General features: G+C 39.9%; 1 protein-coding gene across 4 annotated transcripts in view; it reads left to right on the top strand.

Moving 5' to 3' along the window:
• Positions 1-16,448, top strand: part of MSRB3 (methionine sulfoxide reductase B3) — a 59,036-nt gene extending 42,588 nt beyond the window's left edge. For all 4 annotated transcript variants that reach the window (XM_079994414.1, XM_079994415.1, XM_079994412.1 and 1 more), the window contains 2 exons: positions 8,591-8,688; positions 13,756-16,448. In XM_079994414.1, coding sequence (XP_079850540.1) covers positions 8,591-8,688; positions 13,756-13,920 — 263 coding nt within the window. In that variant the 3' untranslated portion in view covers positions 13,921-16,448. The remainder of the gene's footprint in view (positions 1-8,590; positions 8,689-13,755) is intronic.
• Positions 16,449-16,823: the final 375 nt, after the last annotated feature.

Here is a 16,823-nt window from a genome sequence, read left to right as displayed (position 1 = left end):
TACAATAAGATCATATGATGGGGCCCTAGTCAGAATTCACCAAAAGTTTGGGCCTGATGTATACATACATGCGGGACGCGGGCGGCTCTGTGGGTTAAACCGCAGAGCCTAGGACTTGCCAATCAGAAGGTTGGCGGTTCGAATCCCCGTGACGGGGTGGGCTCCCGTTGCTCAGTCCCTGCTCCTGTCAACCTAGCAGTTCGAAAGCACATCAAAGTGCAAGTAGATAAATAGGTACTGCTCTGGCGGGAAGGTAAACGGCGTTTCCGTGCACTGCTCTGGTTCGCCAGAAGCGGCTTAGTCATGCTGGCCACATGACCCAGAAGTTGTACGCCGGCTACCTCGGCCAATAAAGCGAGATGAGCGCCGCAACCCCAGAGTCGGCCACGAATGGACCTAATGGTCAGGGGTCCCTTTACCCTTATACATACATGCAGCGAAATATAGTGGTTCACGCTGCAAGGTGATTCATCGGGCTGCGTTGTTTCTGAAGGCAGATAGAAGTTCACATTTCTTTTTAGAGCTCCTCTATATTAAAGAATCCCCTCAAGTAGAAAGCTAGCATGGCAATCAAAATATTAGGCTATAATCTTTCTCCTTCATGAGCTATTCTTCAATTGTAGGGAGTTTCCTATCTGGAGCAGCATCAAAGGGTGTATCTGCCGCCTTGGTACATGCCATTCTTACACTGCAAATCTAGACTTAGCCACAGGTAGTGGTAATAAGCCACAGTTAGTGGTAATCAGAGTATCTTTGTGGTGGCGGCTTCATCCCTGCGCAATTCCCTCTGAAAAAAGAAAACAGTGAAAGCTGTGTTGTTTGGGGTGGTTTACTATATCAGGAGTACTGTATTTTGTGCATGTGGCTGCTATATGTTCTATTTGTTTTTAATTGATACTGCCTATCTTTTATGTGTATATGTGTGCATATTTAAACAGTTTAAATTTAAGTTATTTTATACGGCTTTGATGGATCTGCTTTCAGAACAAAATGCAGGTTAAATGTGTTGGTTTTTTAAAAAAAATCCATATGGAATTTTCATTCTTCTGTTTACACTTTTTTACAGATTCCTCTTTGAGTAGCCTCTTATAAGAGACTAATGTTACTTGAATCAGATACAAACTGAAATGTTTGAATCTGGGAATGGTATTACATACAAGTCTAGTGTTAATTTCTTATTTTTCATGGTTAATGTTTAAAAAAAAATCAGCTGAACTAAAAGCAGTTAAAACAACTTCAGTTGCAACAGATAATGTTCCATTTCTTGAAGCTGCAGTTTAGTGGTGGGATCTATCTTTAAAAACATATATTGACCTGGATTGATTTTCTTTCCCTATCAGCAGGTGGAGACAGGAACATAGACAATGCACATCAGTCTTTTTATAGCATGCGTGCTAGCTTTCGTTTAAAAATGTAGGCAGTTGCCACCAGATGGAAGCAGCTCCATGCTAGCTATTTTGAGAGTTTTCTAAAGCTTCCAGATTATGCTACATAAATTGCTCCTTTACCTAAATTCTGCTAAGCCCTTCATGTGAATACAAGTTGTTTATTTGAACAAGTCCATCATGGGAATGGGTAACCAGCATTGTATGTGATAACTCACTTTTGGAATCCCTTCTCTGAAGTGATACTGGGGCCATTACTACATAACTCTGTAGAAACTCTTCTGTACATTTTCATTTTCTTCACTCCTTCAGGGTAAGAACAGAAAAATGGATACGATTTTTAAAAGCTTGATGATGTTTCATGTTTGACAATGGAAAAGAAACTGGGGAAATAAATGTTCCTCCTTGCTTTGACCTCTAGAAGTAATCCAACTGCCGTAGATAAAGTTATACAATCTTCTTGAATAATTAGTGCAGAAAAATTATCCATTATTTTTTACACTATTATCATGTGAAGTGGCTTTTTCTTAGTCCCCTCATGATAGCCACCTTCTGTATTGCAAGTAGCAATGACTCATTTTCTTAATTTTTAATTAATGTGGTTGACTTCCATAATCAATCTTGACTACAGATGTCATCATCTACTATTCTCCCTTGTTAATTTTTGGGAACCACATTTGCTGAACTGTTAAACAAAAAGAGACAACACTAGGGTTGCCATATGACAGGCATTTCCTGGACATAGGCGGTATTTGGTCGTCGGAAACAGTGTCCAGGCAGAAATCACTTAAATGTCCGGAAAAATACAGGCGTATGGCCACTTTAACCTTTTGAAATACAGTGGTACCTCGGGTTAAGAACTTAATTCATTCTGGAGGTCCGTTCTTAACCTGAAACTGTTCTTAACCTGAGGTACCACTTTAGCTAATGGCGCCTCGCGCTGCTGCCATGCTATTTCTCTTCTCATCCTGAAGCAAAGTTCTTAACTCGAGGTACTATTTCTGGGTTAGCGGAGTCTGTAACCTGAAGTGTCTGTAACCTGAAGCGCCTGTAACTCGAGGTACCACTGTATGGCAACCCTTAATTGTTGGTTAATTGTTATTAAGGGTGTTGGTGGTAGTATGATTAGCAGGCAACATTGTCCATTGTATACATTCACTACTTTTGTTTCTTTATCATCTCTCATCACCACACTTAAGAATTCGTTGGGCTAACTATTCTTACTCAGTTTGCATGTTTCTGTCTCTGATGCTTAGAATTCAATTTGAGATTGCAAAGGTGTGCACATATGCTTGAAATGATTCCCATGGAACTCACTGGGACTGCCTTCTGAATAAAAATGTAATGGGCCACTTGGCCTAGGACCCAGCTAACACAGAGTATACCCCAAACTCAGCCCCTTCCCCTTTCCCCCTAGCTACCATCAGACAAGGAGTCCAATATTTCCACAAGGCTTCCCCTTATCAATCGGTTTCCAAATATCCCTGTGATTTCTCTAAGTAGCGAGTTCTATAGCTTCTACATGTTATATATTCCTGTTACATGAGAAGTGCAAAGAGAAAAGTAGCTGCGTCTTTAAAATTGCACAGGGTTCTCTGGGACAAAAGGCACTGGAAATCAAGATTGTCTCTGCTAAATTAGAGGACAGTTGGAGAGTAAAGAACAAAGCGTTTGAGAAGCTATATTTTTTGAGTTAGATGGGTTTCAAGTGATGAATCCACGTATTCTAAATGCTTCCCCTTTGAATCGGTATGGCTAAGAAGTGCTTGACTTTGGCTACTGCATACACCTAGTGGCTGTGCAGTGTGATGGCAACATGCAAAAGAAGCTAATGTTGCATTTATGTGAATGAGAAATTTACTTACAAAATTAGGTTTGTCATTGATTTGATTTAAATGATAGGATTTCATGTTTCACATGTGTTGTGTTGATAAGGTAGTGTAGACTAAGGCTTAAATATCTGCAGAGGGTCCTATAGATGGTGTTTTAATATGGACAATATTAACTATAGAAGCTGCAGTAGTTTTATAGCATCCTGGAGCTAGTGAGTAATTCATTTAAAAAAATAAACATGGGCAGCGTGACAGGTTTTGTTTTGTTTTTCAGTTGAACTGCTTTTTGGGATAGTAACAAAAATATTGTTCAACACTGAATGTTTTTGGATTGAGGTTACCAGGTCACCAGTAAATTTTTAAAAACTATTTCATACATTTTTAAATGGCACTTCAAAATTACAGCTTAGGGTTATATTTCTACACAGTGCCATTGGGATCCTTTGATATTTATGATATACAACTGACTTACATTTTACGTTCTATTTTTAAAAATCTTCCCTGTGATTTAAAGTAACACGAGAGATCAAACAGAAGTGGACGAGGCGAATATAATGCTTTTGCTGAAATGAAGCGGGTTCCCCCTAAGCTGTAAAGTATGCAATTAATGGTAGAAACTGGCAAGATACAGTGGTACCTCAGGTTAAGTACTTAATTCGTTCTGGAGGTCTGTTCTTAACCTGAAACTGTTTTTAAAGCACTGTTCTTAACTGTTCTGAAGCACCACTTTAGTGAATGGGCCGCCATTGCACGATTTCTGTTCTCATCCTGAAGCAAAGTTCTTAACCTGAGGTAATATTTCTGCGTTAGCAGAGTCTGTAACCTGAAGCATATGTAACATGAAGCGTTTGTAACCTGAGGTACCACTGTATTCCCTCCCAACAACAGGATTAGTGCATTTGTATAATAAATAGAAGTTAATATATTGGGGTGATATAATTTTACTGTCACCAATTCTGATACATTTTGAAGACTGGCAGATGCTGGCAGAGTTTATTAAATATATTATAATTGTGATAGTATTGTACGTATTAATGTGTTTAATCTCTGAAAAGAAGCAGAGGATATTTTCATTCCCCAAGGGTGTCTAAATTGCTCTTGTCAATCTCACTTTTCTGAGCAAACCACATGTAAAATCTTGCACTTTTAAGTCCCTTTTAAAACAAGTGTTATCCTACTGAGAACTGAGCCAAAGAAATGAATCCTGACAAACTATTTTTGTTAGATCTCTTAGCACATTCATCAGAAAGGGAAGTGAAGAAAGAAATATAATCCCTACAGTTTTTATTTCCTTGTTATTGAAAGGAGAGAGAGAGAAATGGGCTTTCCTCATAAAATTTGAGATTCAGACATGTAGCTAAAATTTATGCAGGGTGTCCCTGCTCCCCACAAGTACAATTCCCAATTTTGCCTCCTTGTGCTGCTTCCAATGTTGTCAATTCATCTCCAGACATAAACTACCTTCATGTTCCTAGTCTGAAACCTCTCAAGGCAATTACTTTGCAGCATATTTTCCAGTGGTAGCCATTGAGTGTGCTGTTGCTGGAGAGATTAAGAACCTTGTTAGATCAGAGCAAAGGTGTCTCTAGCCCACCATCCTATTTCCTGCAGCGATCAACCAAATACCTTTGAGGAGCCAGCAAAGAGGACAGGGACTGATGGATCACCTTTTTCTGTTTGATGCCAGACAGTTCCATCCCATTTTGTTGCTGTTTTTTTTTTAAAAAAAAGCTATACAAAAATGTCATGAACTTATGAAGGTCTTTGAGGATCCCATGGAGGAGGCAACAGTTATGTGCTCTCACTTGTGTTCGGTCATATTCACTTCAGGATTTGTGCCTCTTAATCCAGCAGGTTCTTCAGCAAACCATGAGTCATCTCACAGATGAGCAGGCAAGCAAGCCATGGTTTGTTTCTCCCAAAGCTTATTTTGTTTTCTAGCTACTCTTGACTTGTGTTTTTGTAGCCTGACAAACAGTTGTGGCCAGGTGGTAAAACAAACCATTGTTAAGCAAGGCTGTTGGGTTTGGACATAATGCCAAACCATAGTTTTTTAAAAAAGCTATGGTTTATAAGACAACAACAAACATCATGGTTTGTTTCCATAAAACAAATATTGATTAACCTGCTGGACTGAGTTTGCATATTAGTGCTTTCCTCACTAAATGTACTGGAAAATAGATTCACAATGAGACAGATTACATTTATATGGTCAATATGGATTCACTATTCTATATTTCCAAGCTATAATGCAGTCCATGCCTTGAAAGAGCAGTTGCCTTACTGACAAAGAAACTGAATAAGAAATAGAAAATGAAATAATTTTTTTTGCAGTGGAGTATTTTCTGATAGTTCAGTATATTTTTTCAGCTGATTTCATGTTCATAATGTGGATGGGGTAATATATGTATATTTCTTTATGCCTTTGCAGGGGACAAAAGTAAGAGGCTACAAGTAAGGGGAATGAGCAATTGATTATCAGTATCAGAACTGGAAAGAAACTCATCCATCTTCTAGTTCTTTTGAACAATATAACTTTTCCCATAAGACAGAGATTGCTCCAGTCTTTTCATTTCAGCCTTTGAAGTTTGCCTCTTGTTGTGTGGTGAAGGATGTTCTCTTTGAGGATTTCTTCAGCACTGAACTAGTCTTCCTCCCCAAATGATAAAGGCATTCTTCTTCCAAAGTGCTGTTGTCAGTTTATAGCAATAAAGTACTGGTCCAAACCAGAAGCAATTATTAGGGATACTTTATCCTCCTGGAAGATGTGAATGTTTGTGGAAGATTATGTTCTCTGGCTCCTTTCCATTGGCTTGGCAGGAATAGAGGAATCTTTAGAGTTTATGTTTCAAGATGTTTTGTGTTGTCCAGTCATTTTGGTCTGCATCTTCTTCAGAGAGCCCAAATGACCCTGCTCTTCTCATTCTGATGTAATTGGTAGATACTCTTAGGCTATGATCCTAAATAATTAGTTTTACGCAGCTGGGTAAGAATGAGGCACAGTCTTTCCATTAGTTTCTACACATGGGCTATATTGACTATATTGGAAGTGGCTGGAAGATATGAAATTTAATTTAGTGTGTTTCTTTATTCAAGTTTTTTTTTATGAGTCCTTTTAAAATACACTCTTTCAGTTTTTCATCTTGTTTTAACTTGGTTTCAATTACATCTGAAACAGATTGTATTCAACCTATGTTGAGAACTTTTGATGACTTTTGCACCATTTTGCTTTAAAATATTTAAAAAAATTAAGCACATCTGCAAAATACCTGTCTCTGAAAGCAGCCCCCCCCCTGTCTTTTGTATGGCATAATTTCATGAAGTCATTAGCAGCATGCTTTCAGGAAATAGTGGAGACTGGATAAGAGAGTTTGATTAACATTTTTCTAATGTAATATGATTGCAGGCTCTGAGTGTAGACCGTATTTTTCGACCCATTGGACACTCCGTCCCATCGGACGCACCTAATTTTTTTGGGGTGGGGAATAAAGGAAAAAAATTTCCCCTTTATTCCCCCCCCCAAACCAGGTCGGGGAACAGCAGGATGGCGGCACTGCACCTCCCCGCTGTCCCCCGAGCTTGTGGGGCTGGCCGATGTCTGCCCAGCGCGCGGGGCGCTCTGCTTCAGGGCATTTGTCACGCCGGGCGGCAGGCTGCTATCCGCAGCGTGGGGAGCCCCGCGGGAACTCCCGTGGGCTCCCCAGGCTTGCTGATAGCTTCCTGAAGCCTGGAGAGCGAGAGGAGTCGGTGCGCACTGACCCCTCTCGCTCTCCAAGCTTCATTTTTGGAGGGGAAAAAGTGCGTCCTATAGGGCGAAAAATACGGTATATACATATACATCTACATATATATATATATATATATATGTATGATTGGATTATATCTTTCAAAAAAAAAGTCATCTCATTTTCCCAAGGCCTTCTACTTCCTCAATGGAACTTCTCTTCCCACTCCTCTCCTTGTGTGCCCCCTAGCCCCTCAATCTTCAGAAGGGGAAGCCCAAAATTGATTGAAGGAGCATGGGGGGAGGAGAGAGAGAGAAAGATCCATTGAGCAAGCAAAAGTCCTTGTGTGACTAGGACAACCTTGCTGGATACAAACCCTAAAGGCTGATCCACACGTCCTCTTTCCCCCTGCCCAGAAAGCACAGGCCCAAGTGGTTTTCCACTTGAACCGTGCTTTCTAGGCACAGGTCTGAGCAGTTTTCAGTCCCGTTTCCCCCCCCCCCACTGCTTTCCCCTGGAAAAGCTGCTCTTTAGTGCTGATTCAGAGCAAACGTCAATCTATGGAAAACCCAATTGACATTTGCTCCAATTCAGCGGTAAATAGTGGTTTTTTTCCTGGGGAAAGTGGCAGGACAAGCAGAAGTCTGGCTGATCCTTCAGTCTTTGCTGCCTTGACAGCAATCAACTACTTTAGAAAACAAGCAACTTTGCTGACTTCCCACTCTGCTTGGGAAACTGCACTGGATCAATTCTTCATCTGATTCATTGGACCTCGAATGAACTTTACATACTATTTGGAAATAGTAGGTCTTTGCTTAGTAAAATTATGATCTGCTCAAATTTAATTTGTTCTCCTCAGTGTTCTTATTGACAAGGAGTTGCTTTTATAGTAGGGATGGGAAAACAGTAGCCCTTCGTGTCTTGTTGAACTCCAATTCCCATCAGGACCAGGCAGCATGACCAATAGCCAGGGATGATAAGAACTGTAATCCAACAACATCTGAAAGGCAGAAGGTCCCCAGTCCTGTTTCAAAGCATTCATAGTAGTAGGTGGAGATGGTTGTAGAGATTCTGTGATACAAGAGCCAAGTGTTCCTACTTGGCTCTTGTATCAGAGTAATGCTGGTCTTACACATTTTCATACCAGAAAGAAAATGGCAGAATGGCACACCTTACTATCACCCACTGCTTTTAAAAGTGGAAGAGGTCTTTCAACAAACAAACAAACAAACAAACAAACAAACAAACAAACAAACAATCCAAGGAAAATTATGCCCTTCTAGAATTTGCTTGCAACTTATTAATTTAGCTCCATGACAAAGGGCCCTGTTAACTTCCTATTTTAGGTGTACACTTTTCAAGAAATTCAAAATTTCTTGGATAAAACTGTTCTATTGGACAAAGTGTATTAGTACACGGTTGTAGATTTGCACATTTTCAGGTTGCATAGGATTCTGTAGGCTAAAAAGAAGAATATATTTGCAATTGGAAACTTGCTGCTTTACCTTGCCAGCCAATGGACGTTATCATCTAGAGCTTGTTAGATCACTGACAATTCTATTTGTGATTGAAACTTGAAAAATCCTATCTGATGCAGAAATTGTCACAGGTTGTTGCTGCTATTGTTCATCCTTTTGTTTTTTTCCAGGTTGGCCTTCATTCTATGATGTGATGGCTTCTGACAGAATTACATTCACTGATGACTACTCCTATGGGATGCACAGGGTTGAGACAAGCTGCAGTCAGGTCAGTTCAGACACAAATAGGTCATTCTCATGTTAAAAGGTTGCCGAAAACGTAGTGCGTGTAGTTTCTTTACATCTGAAGTTCTGCAAAATTCTTAGTTGCCAAAAAGGCTCATTAGGGTTGCATGATGAGCCACAGGCATGACAGCTGGTGGATAAAAACGAAAGTCAAAGTGCTAATGAGAATCTGTATTGTTATCTAGGTTAAGCATTATTTAACAGAGCATGTATAAATGACATCAGAGGGCTGTAGCCTACAGAAATGGTCTTCCAGGAAGGCATCTCTTCAAAGTTCACCTCTGAACTCTGTTCTCTTAAGCCTAAATGCAGATAGTCTAGACGAACGTTGAATTGACTCTATATCTGCAGATTGCATCACAGAGCATTTGCTGAGGATCAATAGTGACAATGGTCAAGGTATCTTTCCGGCCACCTCTATGTCCCATCTGCCCAAATAAGCAAGTGAATAATAATACCAGACACTTGTCAGTTTCCCATTATCTTTCTCGTTCCGTCTCCTTTCATTCTTTGTCATCACCAGCCTTCTGTTGCCTTAATGGCTCAGTCCTAACTAACTTATCAGGGGAGAAGGGTTGTTGACCTGGCAGTTAGTGAAGGAGACGCTTGGCTAACCTGCAGCTAGTTTCTTCCACCGAGAATGCACCAGTTTTAATCAGAACTTAAAGTCTGATCTCCTGCTTTGTTTGCTTTAGACCAACTGGGAATCTGGAAGAAAATTGGGATAAATGAGCTCTCTGAATAAGCAAGGGGCCAACATATTGTGTGGCCACTTTCAATTACTCTTTCCAGGAGGGTTTTTTGGGGGAAGAACTTTCAATCTGCTGCAAAACAGTGTTCAATAGGTTAGCGCCCAGCTATATCTAGATTGAAATGTTATCTGAGATCCAAGCCATAGTTGTATTTGTATTCGGTGGTATACTGCACTTAAACAGGTAAACTTTTAATCATACAGTGGTACCTCAGGTTAAGAACTTAATTCGTTCCAGAGGTCAGTTCTTAACCCGAAACTGTTCTTAACCTGAAGCACCACTTTAGCTAATGGGCCACCGGAGCACAATTTCTGTTCTCATCCTGAAGCAAAGTTCTTAACCTGAGGTAATATTTCTGGGTTAGCGGAGTCTGTAACCTGAAGCGTATGTAACCTGAAGCGTATGTAACCCGAGGTACCACTGTATTTGTATTAATGTCACTTTATAATTAGATGTTTGCCTGTTTCTGGGATTTGTATTTTGCCTTTCACTGCAAACAAGTCCCGAGGCAGCTCACAATAATATCAAGTAGTAAACTATACTAAAACTTTTGTTACTTTTAACACAAAAAGCCCTTTAGTGATAGCATATATTTATTGAAGATCTCTGGAATTTCTGGTGCTGTTCTGCATTTGCTATTTTTATTTTATTCTCTGTTTCTGGTTTTATGCTGTGTTACGTTTTATGGTTCTGTTATATTATTTGCATATATGGCTTGCAGCTTTTATTGTAAGCCACCCTTTTCTGAACCTTTTCTGTCTGGACAGCCACTCACCCGTGGCTGTCTCAATCGCTGGCAGAATCCGTCAGTGGGCGTTTCTTGAACTTCTTCCAGCAAAGAAGCTCTTTGACGCCTGGTCTCCTCCTACTCTCCCTGCACGGAAGTCTTCTGCGCAGGGAGGGTGTGGGCAGCGGAGGACCCTTACTCTCCCCGCTGGTCCCCGGTGAGGAGTCATGGGACTGCCTCGCCGATTCCCCCATCTGCCCCCCTTCTCCACTGGTGCTACGCTGATTCCCTTCCCCAGAAGATGGGCTGCCTCTCCCTCTCCCGGGACGCTCTCTGGAATCCCTCTGGAGCCCGCTCTCTCCCTCCGGCCCTGATGGCAGTTCCCTGACATTACCACACCATACAATGCATCCATTATTCAGTCATTTATTCCCATCTCCATGAATCTAACAATATGAATCATACATCCAGCTGCAAAATGCTATTGTTTTATTACAAATCAGAATTGCATTGGGAGTTTACTTGGTTAAAGCGGAGAGCAAAATCCTTTTATTTTATTTTTTCCCCTTTTAGGGGTGGGGGGCAGAATCCAGCAGATGAAAGAATTAAGTACACTTCCCATAAACATTCTAACACCTGTTTTGCTCCTGTGCGAACATCTTCCTTTGGAATGTCATTGATTTAGGATACAAATAAGTGCTTTGGAAGAAAATTGCCTTCGTATAAAACAAAAGCATCCTAAATATTGTCTGCGAAACAGCTTTCACGGTTTTGTTAGAAATACATCACTGTGGAAATATGAGAAAAGTCAAATATTTGTGACAAGAAAATGTTAATTGCAGGTGCACTTAGGGAGTAATATTAAATTGGTTACACATTCTTCCTTCCTTTCCTATTCAAGGGCTATTTCCCTTGGAGACCTCTGCAGCTATTACATTGTACCTGTAGAAGCCAATAACACTGTTTAATCACAAAAAATGGGTTGCACATTGATGTGCTGTGACTAAATCACTGGCAACCATCTGCACAGATCTTTCTTTATCTCATAGTAATGGGATTATTGTGTGTAAAGTCAGGAACTCTGAGAGGTGAAATACGTTCTCAGTTGGCAGACAGCTAATTTCCATGTCCAAACCGGAATGTACAGTAGACAAACGTGGTTTGAGAACTGAATTCAGAATATGGCACAGTAGTCATATGCTTGTCTTACCAAACCAGTGTTCAGCTCATGTCTGGCAGCTTAGCAGTGGCACTGTAAGTGTGGGACAACTTGCACACTACACATTCATTGAGATATTCACACAAATACATGTGCCGAATTCTCTGCAGTTCTAGATCCACTCAGCCCATATCTACAGCATGCCACTAGGGTTGTACAAGTTGAAAAGTGACACAATTATCGCTCCTAGCAGTCAGTCCAGTTTGCAATCTCTCTACTTTCCTGCTTATGGTAAAGGCTGAAATTTTTGCAAACTCTCAGTATGGTAGCTAACTAAGGTTTATTCAAGGTAGACCTATTGAAATGACAGGAGATGGCTAACTTAACTCCATTAATAGCAGTGGGTCTGCTGTGAGTAAAACTTAGTTGAATAGCACCCTGCAGCCCATTTTACATAAATTAACCACCACCATGGTGCAGACCTAACGTTGCAGCTACTTGGAGAGCTGTAATATATGAGCCCACTGCCCCATCCGCACAGCTTCTCTTGAACATAGTGGTGCATTGGTGTGTGTGTGTGTGTAGTGTCCTGTGTTCCGTGATCACCCCTGGGAAGCTGCATTGTGTGGTCCTCCCTCCCTCCGTGCAGCTGTGACTACAAGACCTCTCTTTGCATACGAGATTTTAGCAAGTATGAACTGAGTCTTCAGCGGAACTCCAGTGTGAAAATTCTTTTATGTGTGGGCTACAAACGCAATTGATATAAGGTTGACCAATACTATGAGGCATCGCATTTCCGGGTTGATCAAGCTGATCAAGTTGAAGCGGGCTGATGCAAAGAGTTATTTGGAAAATCTGTTTTTTTTTTGTTGTTGTTTTTAAGAGGGAAAGCTAAATTGGTCAGGCATCCAATTGCTGCTTAACTTCTTTCACATTGGAGTTTCAGAAGAAAATTACGGTCATTAACTTTCTGCAAGGAAATGTAGGGGTAGTAGACTGAAACCACACTTCATACATGTGTAATTGTCTGCCATTCCAGAAATTCCCTTCTGTTGTGATTCTTGCTTTGTTTCTTTATTCCTGATTGATCACTTGCTTGCCCTGGAATCATCCTGTGGTATCTTCAGTATTTTAAGTTTGCTTCACAGTGTCATGTTACTGGAGTTCAAAGGCCCTGGAGGGAAAATGACTCTGATAACAACACCTGGGAACTCTCTTCTAAGAATTTGCTTACAGATGTACAAGGTGTTTCCCCCCAACATGAGTCACAGAAGCATTAATAAGTATTTGTAACCTGAAAGTTACATGTTTGATTAGACAAATTCTTTTTGCCTAGCATGTGTACATAATTCTTTGGATTCTTCTTCCATGACCTGAGCTGACATCAAAAGCTGTTAAAAAGTTTTGCTACAAGGAAAAGATAAAGCCCATGCAAACTTGCTCCTTTCTGGCCTTGTGGGCTCACTCTTGCTCCTGCCTTTTATTTCAGTTGCCAGTCTTTTTTTAAAAAAATGTTTAAATAATTTTATTATGAAGAATTCAAATCATTAAACAAATTTGCATGCATACACGCACACACCCTTCAATATTGTGTGAATTCAATTAAAATTAAACACATAATTCAGTATGTTCAGTCTTAAACACCAATCATCAAAATCTTTCTACCTTTGATTTTTTTAAAGATTATGACCAATACTGATGCATTTACTTGAACAATGCAAAATGGGCAGACCACCTCAGTTTTATCTGGATTGAGCTTCAAATTGTTGGCTCTCACCCAATCCATTACCGAGGCAAAACAATGGTCCAGCACATCCACTGCCTCACCTGCAGATGTAAAGGAGAAGCAGAGCTGTGTGTCATTAGCATATTGTGGACATATTGTGTACTCCAAAACTCTGAATGACCCCACTCATCAGTTTCATGTAGATGTTAACTTGGTTGGCCTAATAAAGGTATTGCTATACTAAATATTTTGGATTTTTTTTTTTCTTTTTAAAGAGTATTTAGTCAGAATATGTTGTTCAGGCCTCAACCTGCCTTTTGGCATGTTCAGGTTTTGATACCACAACTTAGCAATGGTACTTCACATGCTTTGGTGACTCTAAGCCTGCGTGATAAGCACATTCTCTTTTCAGATGTTGGCATCAAACTGTGCATGTCTGAAGTCCATTTGTAAAAACCAGACTTCTCTTGGATGACCGCTTATATTTTCACATTACTAGCAACTAGAAAAAAGGCAATGGTTGACCCTCAAATGCTTTACCTCCTGATTAAATTTAAACTTCAAAACGAAGCCCGTATCTGTGACTCTCAAAGAGAAGCCCATATACTATTACAGGTTGTTGTAAGTGTTTTCATTATGCTTATTGATACTTACTAATGAATACAAATTATGCTCTTCTATTTCAGTGTGGTGCTCACCTTGGACATATTTTTGACGATGGGCCTCGTCCATCTGGCAAACGATACTGCATAAATTCAGCTTCATTGTCTTTTGAGTCTGCAGACAAGAATCATGCTGAAGAAGGAAGCATTAGCGCGACTTCTGCCCAACCAGACAAGACAGAGCTGTAGAAGGAAGATAGTTTCTCACAAAGCTTATTTTCCTAGATGACTCTTAAAGAATGTTATTCTAAATTGCCTTCTACCTTATATGTTAAAAAAACCCACAGAACCTTTTAGGGATATTCTGCACTATCAGTTTTTTTGTGTATCAAAACGAGGCCTTGTGTGTGCCAATGTATTTTTGTTATATAATCACACTAAAATAATTGTCAACTTACATGCAGTGGGGAACCTCATAACAAAAGGGTATTTAGCACTATGGGTTATTAATCTCCACTTAGTGCTTTGTTAAAATAGGTTTGAATAATATCCCTCCTTCTTTCTGAGGGAGCAGGCTGTAGTTCATTCATTGCAGAACTGTACTGTATATACAGCAGTCTCCTAATATCTCATTACTTCAGTGATTTTGCTCTGATTTACATGTCACATGTACTCGACCATCTTTCCATTTGACACATCACCCAACCTCCATTATGGAAGTGTGTGTTAGTTAAAGAGCGGTGGGTCATATCCAGCCCATCCTTTTGCTGTGATAGGGCCAGCTGGAGTGGATAGCAGGCCTTTGCCCCTGAGTCTGTTCCTCCAAGTTGTGATGAGTATTTAAATGAATGTGGATGGAAACCTGTTTGTTTTAACCAGTAGCAACCAGCACTTTTACAGGCCTGGTCTATCAGCCAGAAGTAGGTGAAAGCGAATAGTAGGTCACTTGTTTTACTATGCCCCTAATGAGGGTCCTGCAAAAACAAAACATCAACGAGCCAAAGAGGATTCACAGTGTAGCATGGACTAGTTGTTTTGTGAGTCGCGCCTTGGAGCATGCAGTAATGTTGCTAATTACTGCTCCGCTTTCAGGTTTTGTCCTGGGAAAGTGAATACCTCATTGAAGAGGTACAAACTTCCCTACAATTCCCCCTTACAATGTTTGGACAGGCATTAGAAGGGATGCAGCTCCCTTTCTTTCAAGCAGTTTCAATGTGCAATTATAAGCACCAAGTGGCTGTGCCTTCTCATGTGCAAATTTACAGCAGTGTGCTGCTTGAAGAACAACCTTACTATTTTCCAGCTTGTATGTGTGCTCAGTCTTATTTTCTGAGCGCATGTATGTACAGGAAATGCACAAAGCCGACAACCAAAACATTAAGAAATGCAGCAAGAAGTAGACATGTCCACAAAGACGGAAGAGTTTTAAATGGAAACTTGTCCCAAGGCCTTTAGTGAGATCAGATTAGACGTTTTTAAGCCTTCTAAGGATATGACCATCTACTTTGTGCTGAAACTTCCTTTTTTACACTGCAAGAAAACTGTCTATAGGTAGTGTGTGTGCATATATATATATGGTTGAAGCAGAGAATAGCTGCATTTTCTAAACTCGATACAAGTACTGTACTGTTTAAGATAATTTTGTTGTAGAATATTCAATTTCAGTATCAATAGATACTACCTGACATATCTAACACCGAAGCCCTGTACAATAGGTTGAAATTGCAACCTTTATAGCCTTATAGCTCAAAAGCGAGAAAAAAAACTTGTTTGCTAATATAATTGAAGAATAGACAGATGTAGAACTTCAGAATGCAACCGTATGCATAAGAGAACAGGTACTCCTGTTAGCCTCACTGTTCATGTATGCAATTATGTACTTTCCAGTTTGTGCAGTCCTTCCCTTACAATGGCAGAGAATTTTCTATGCTTCATGTCATTCTTTTGCTTATTTCCCTCTCCCAAAGGGCTGTTCTTATTCCTTGCCTTTGTTGGAAGAGAAGTGAGTTTTCTCCTATCACATTTTCTGCCATAAATCTCTAATATGCAACATTTGTAAAAATGTGGAGCCTACATGCATTTTGCTTTTCAGATCTCTGCTGTAGTTAAGGGTTATCGAGTTTCAGCATATTTCTGTCTTGCATTAAAGAAATATATTACTAAAACTTCAATGAGCAATAATGCCAGCTGTCCATCGGTAGATTTATATTTGCAGGATATGGAATGCAATGAACTGAATCAATATGGCTAGGTGTATGTGATCTGTAAGAGTGGAACACTGTTAGCAGAAGAAAGCCATTGTTCTTTCTCTGTATGGAACACTGGGCAACATTTTTCACTATTAAGGCTAGTAGGGGATATAAGTATGACTGGTATTGCAGAACTCAAATGCAGGTCATCTTGTTTATGTCCTTGGCAGAGGATCTCAGAAGGTGAGCACAATAAATAAGCAGGGAGCCCATTGCTTGGACTTCACTCTTTGTATTGTATGTGTGCGTGCAACTACTGAATGCAAATTATATAAGAACAGAGAACTGTATTTTATAGTATCCAATCTATATTATATAGAGATTTGCAGAGCTTAATATATAAATATCAAAAGATACTTGGAAAAAAGAGAAAAATAAAAGTATTTTATTCATTTTGAAAAAAAATCGAACTTTTCCTCACAATTATGGTTTGCTTTTGAGACAATAGTGTTGGATTTTTCAACGAAGGGTATCTTTTAATATATTTCTCGTACGCTGGGTATATAATAAAGTTAATTTATAAATAAATGCCTCTGTTTTTAATGGTTATGATATTGTGCCTGCAGCTGCATTGTGCCCCAGCCCTTTTCCTCACCTGTCAGTAGCGGTGACACATCAACATTTGAGCTCCAGCGTCCTTTCCAAGATGAATAGGTGGAGCAAAGGGATAAAGCACACCCAAATTTCCTGCATGTGGTTATGACCCTGGGAAAATATTTTCAAGGATTCAGATATAACTTAGGGGAGGGAGCACTGACAGAAGTACTCAGCCTCCACCTTAGCAAAAAGACAGAAAGAAAAAGATCTTAGCTTTTCGTGTACATTATTGTGTTCTTTGGGTCTGTTCCATAAAGATAGCACATTGCTTACTAAAAGGAAGTCTTGCCAAAGAAGTTCTAAACT

This window comes from Podarcis cretensis, assembly GCF_951804945.1.
Source record: "Podarcis cretensis genome assembly, chromosome: 10".
Classification (NCBI taxonomy): Eukaryota; Metazoa; Chordata; class Lepidosauria; order Squamata; family Lacertidae; genus Podarcis; species Podarcis cretensis.
This window is presented reverse-complemented; position numbering and strand designations above follow the sequence as displayed.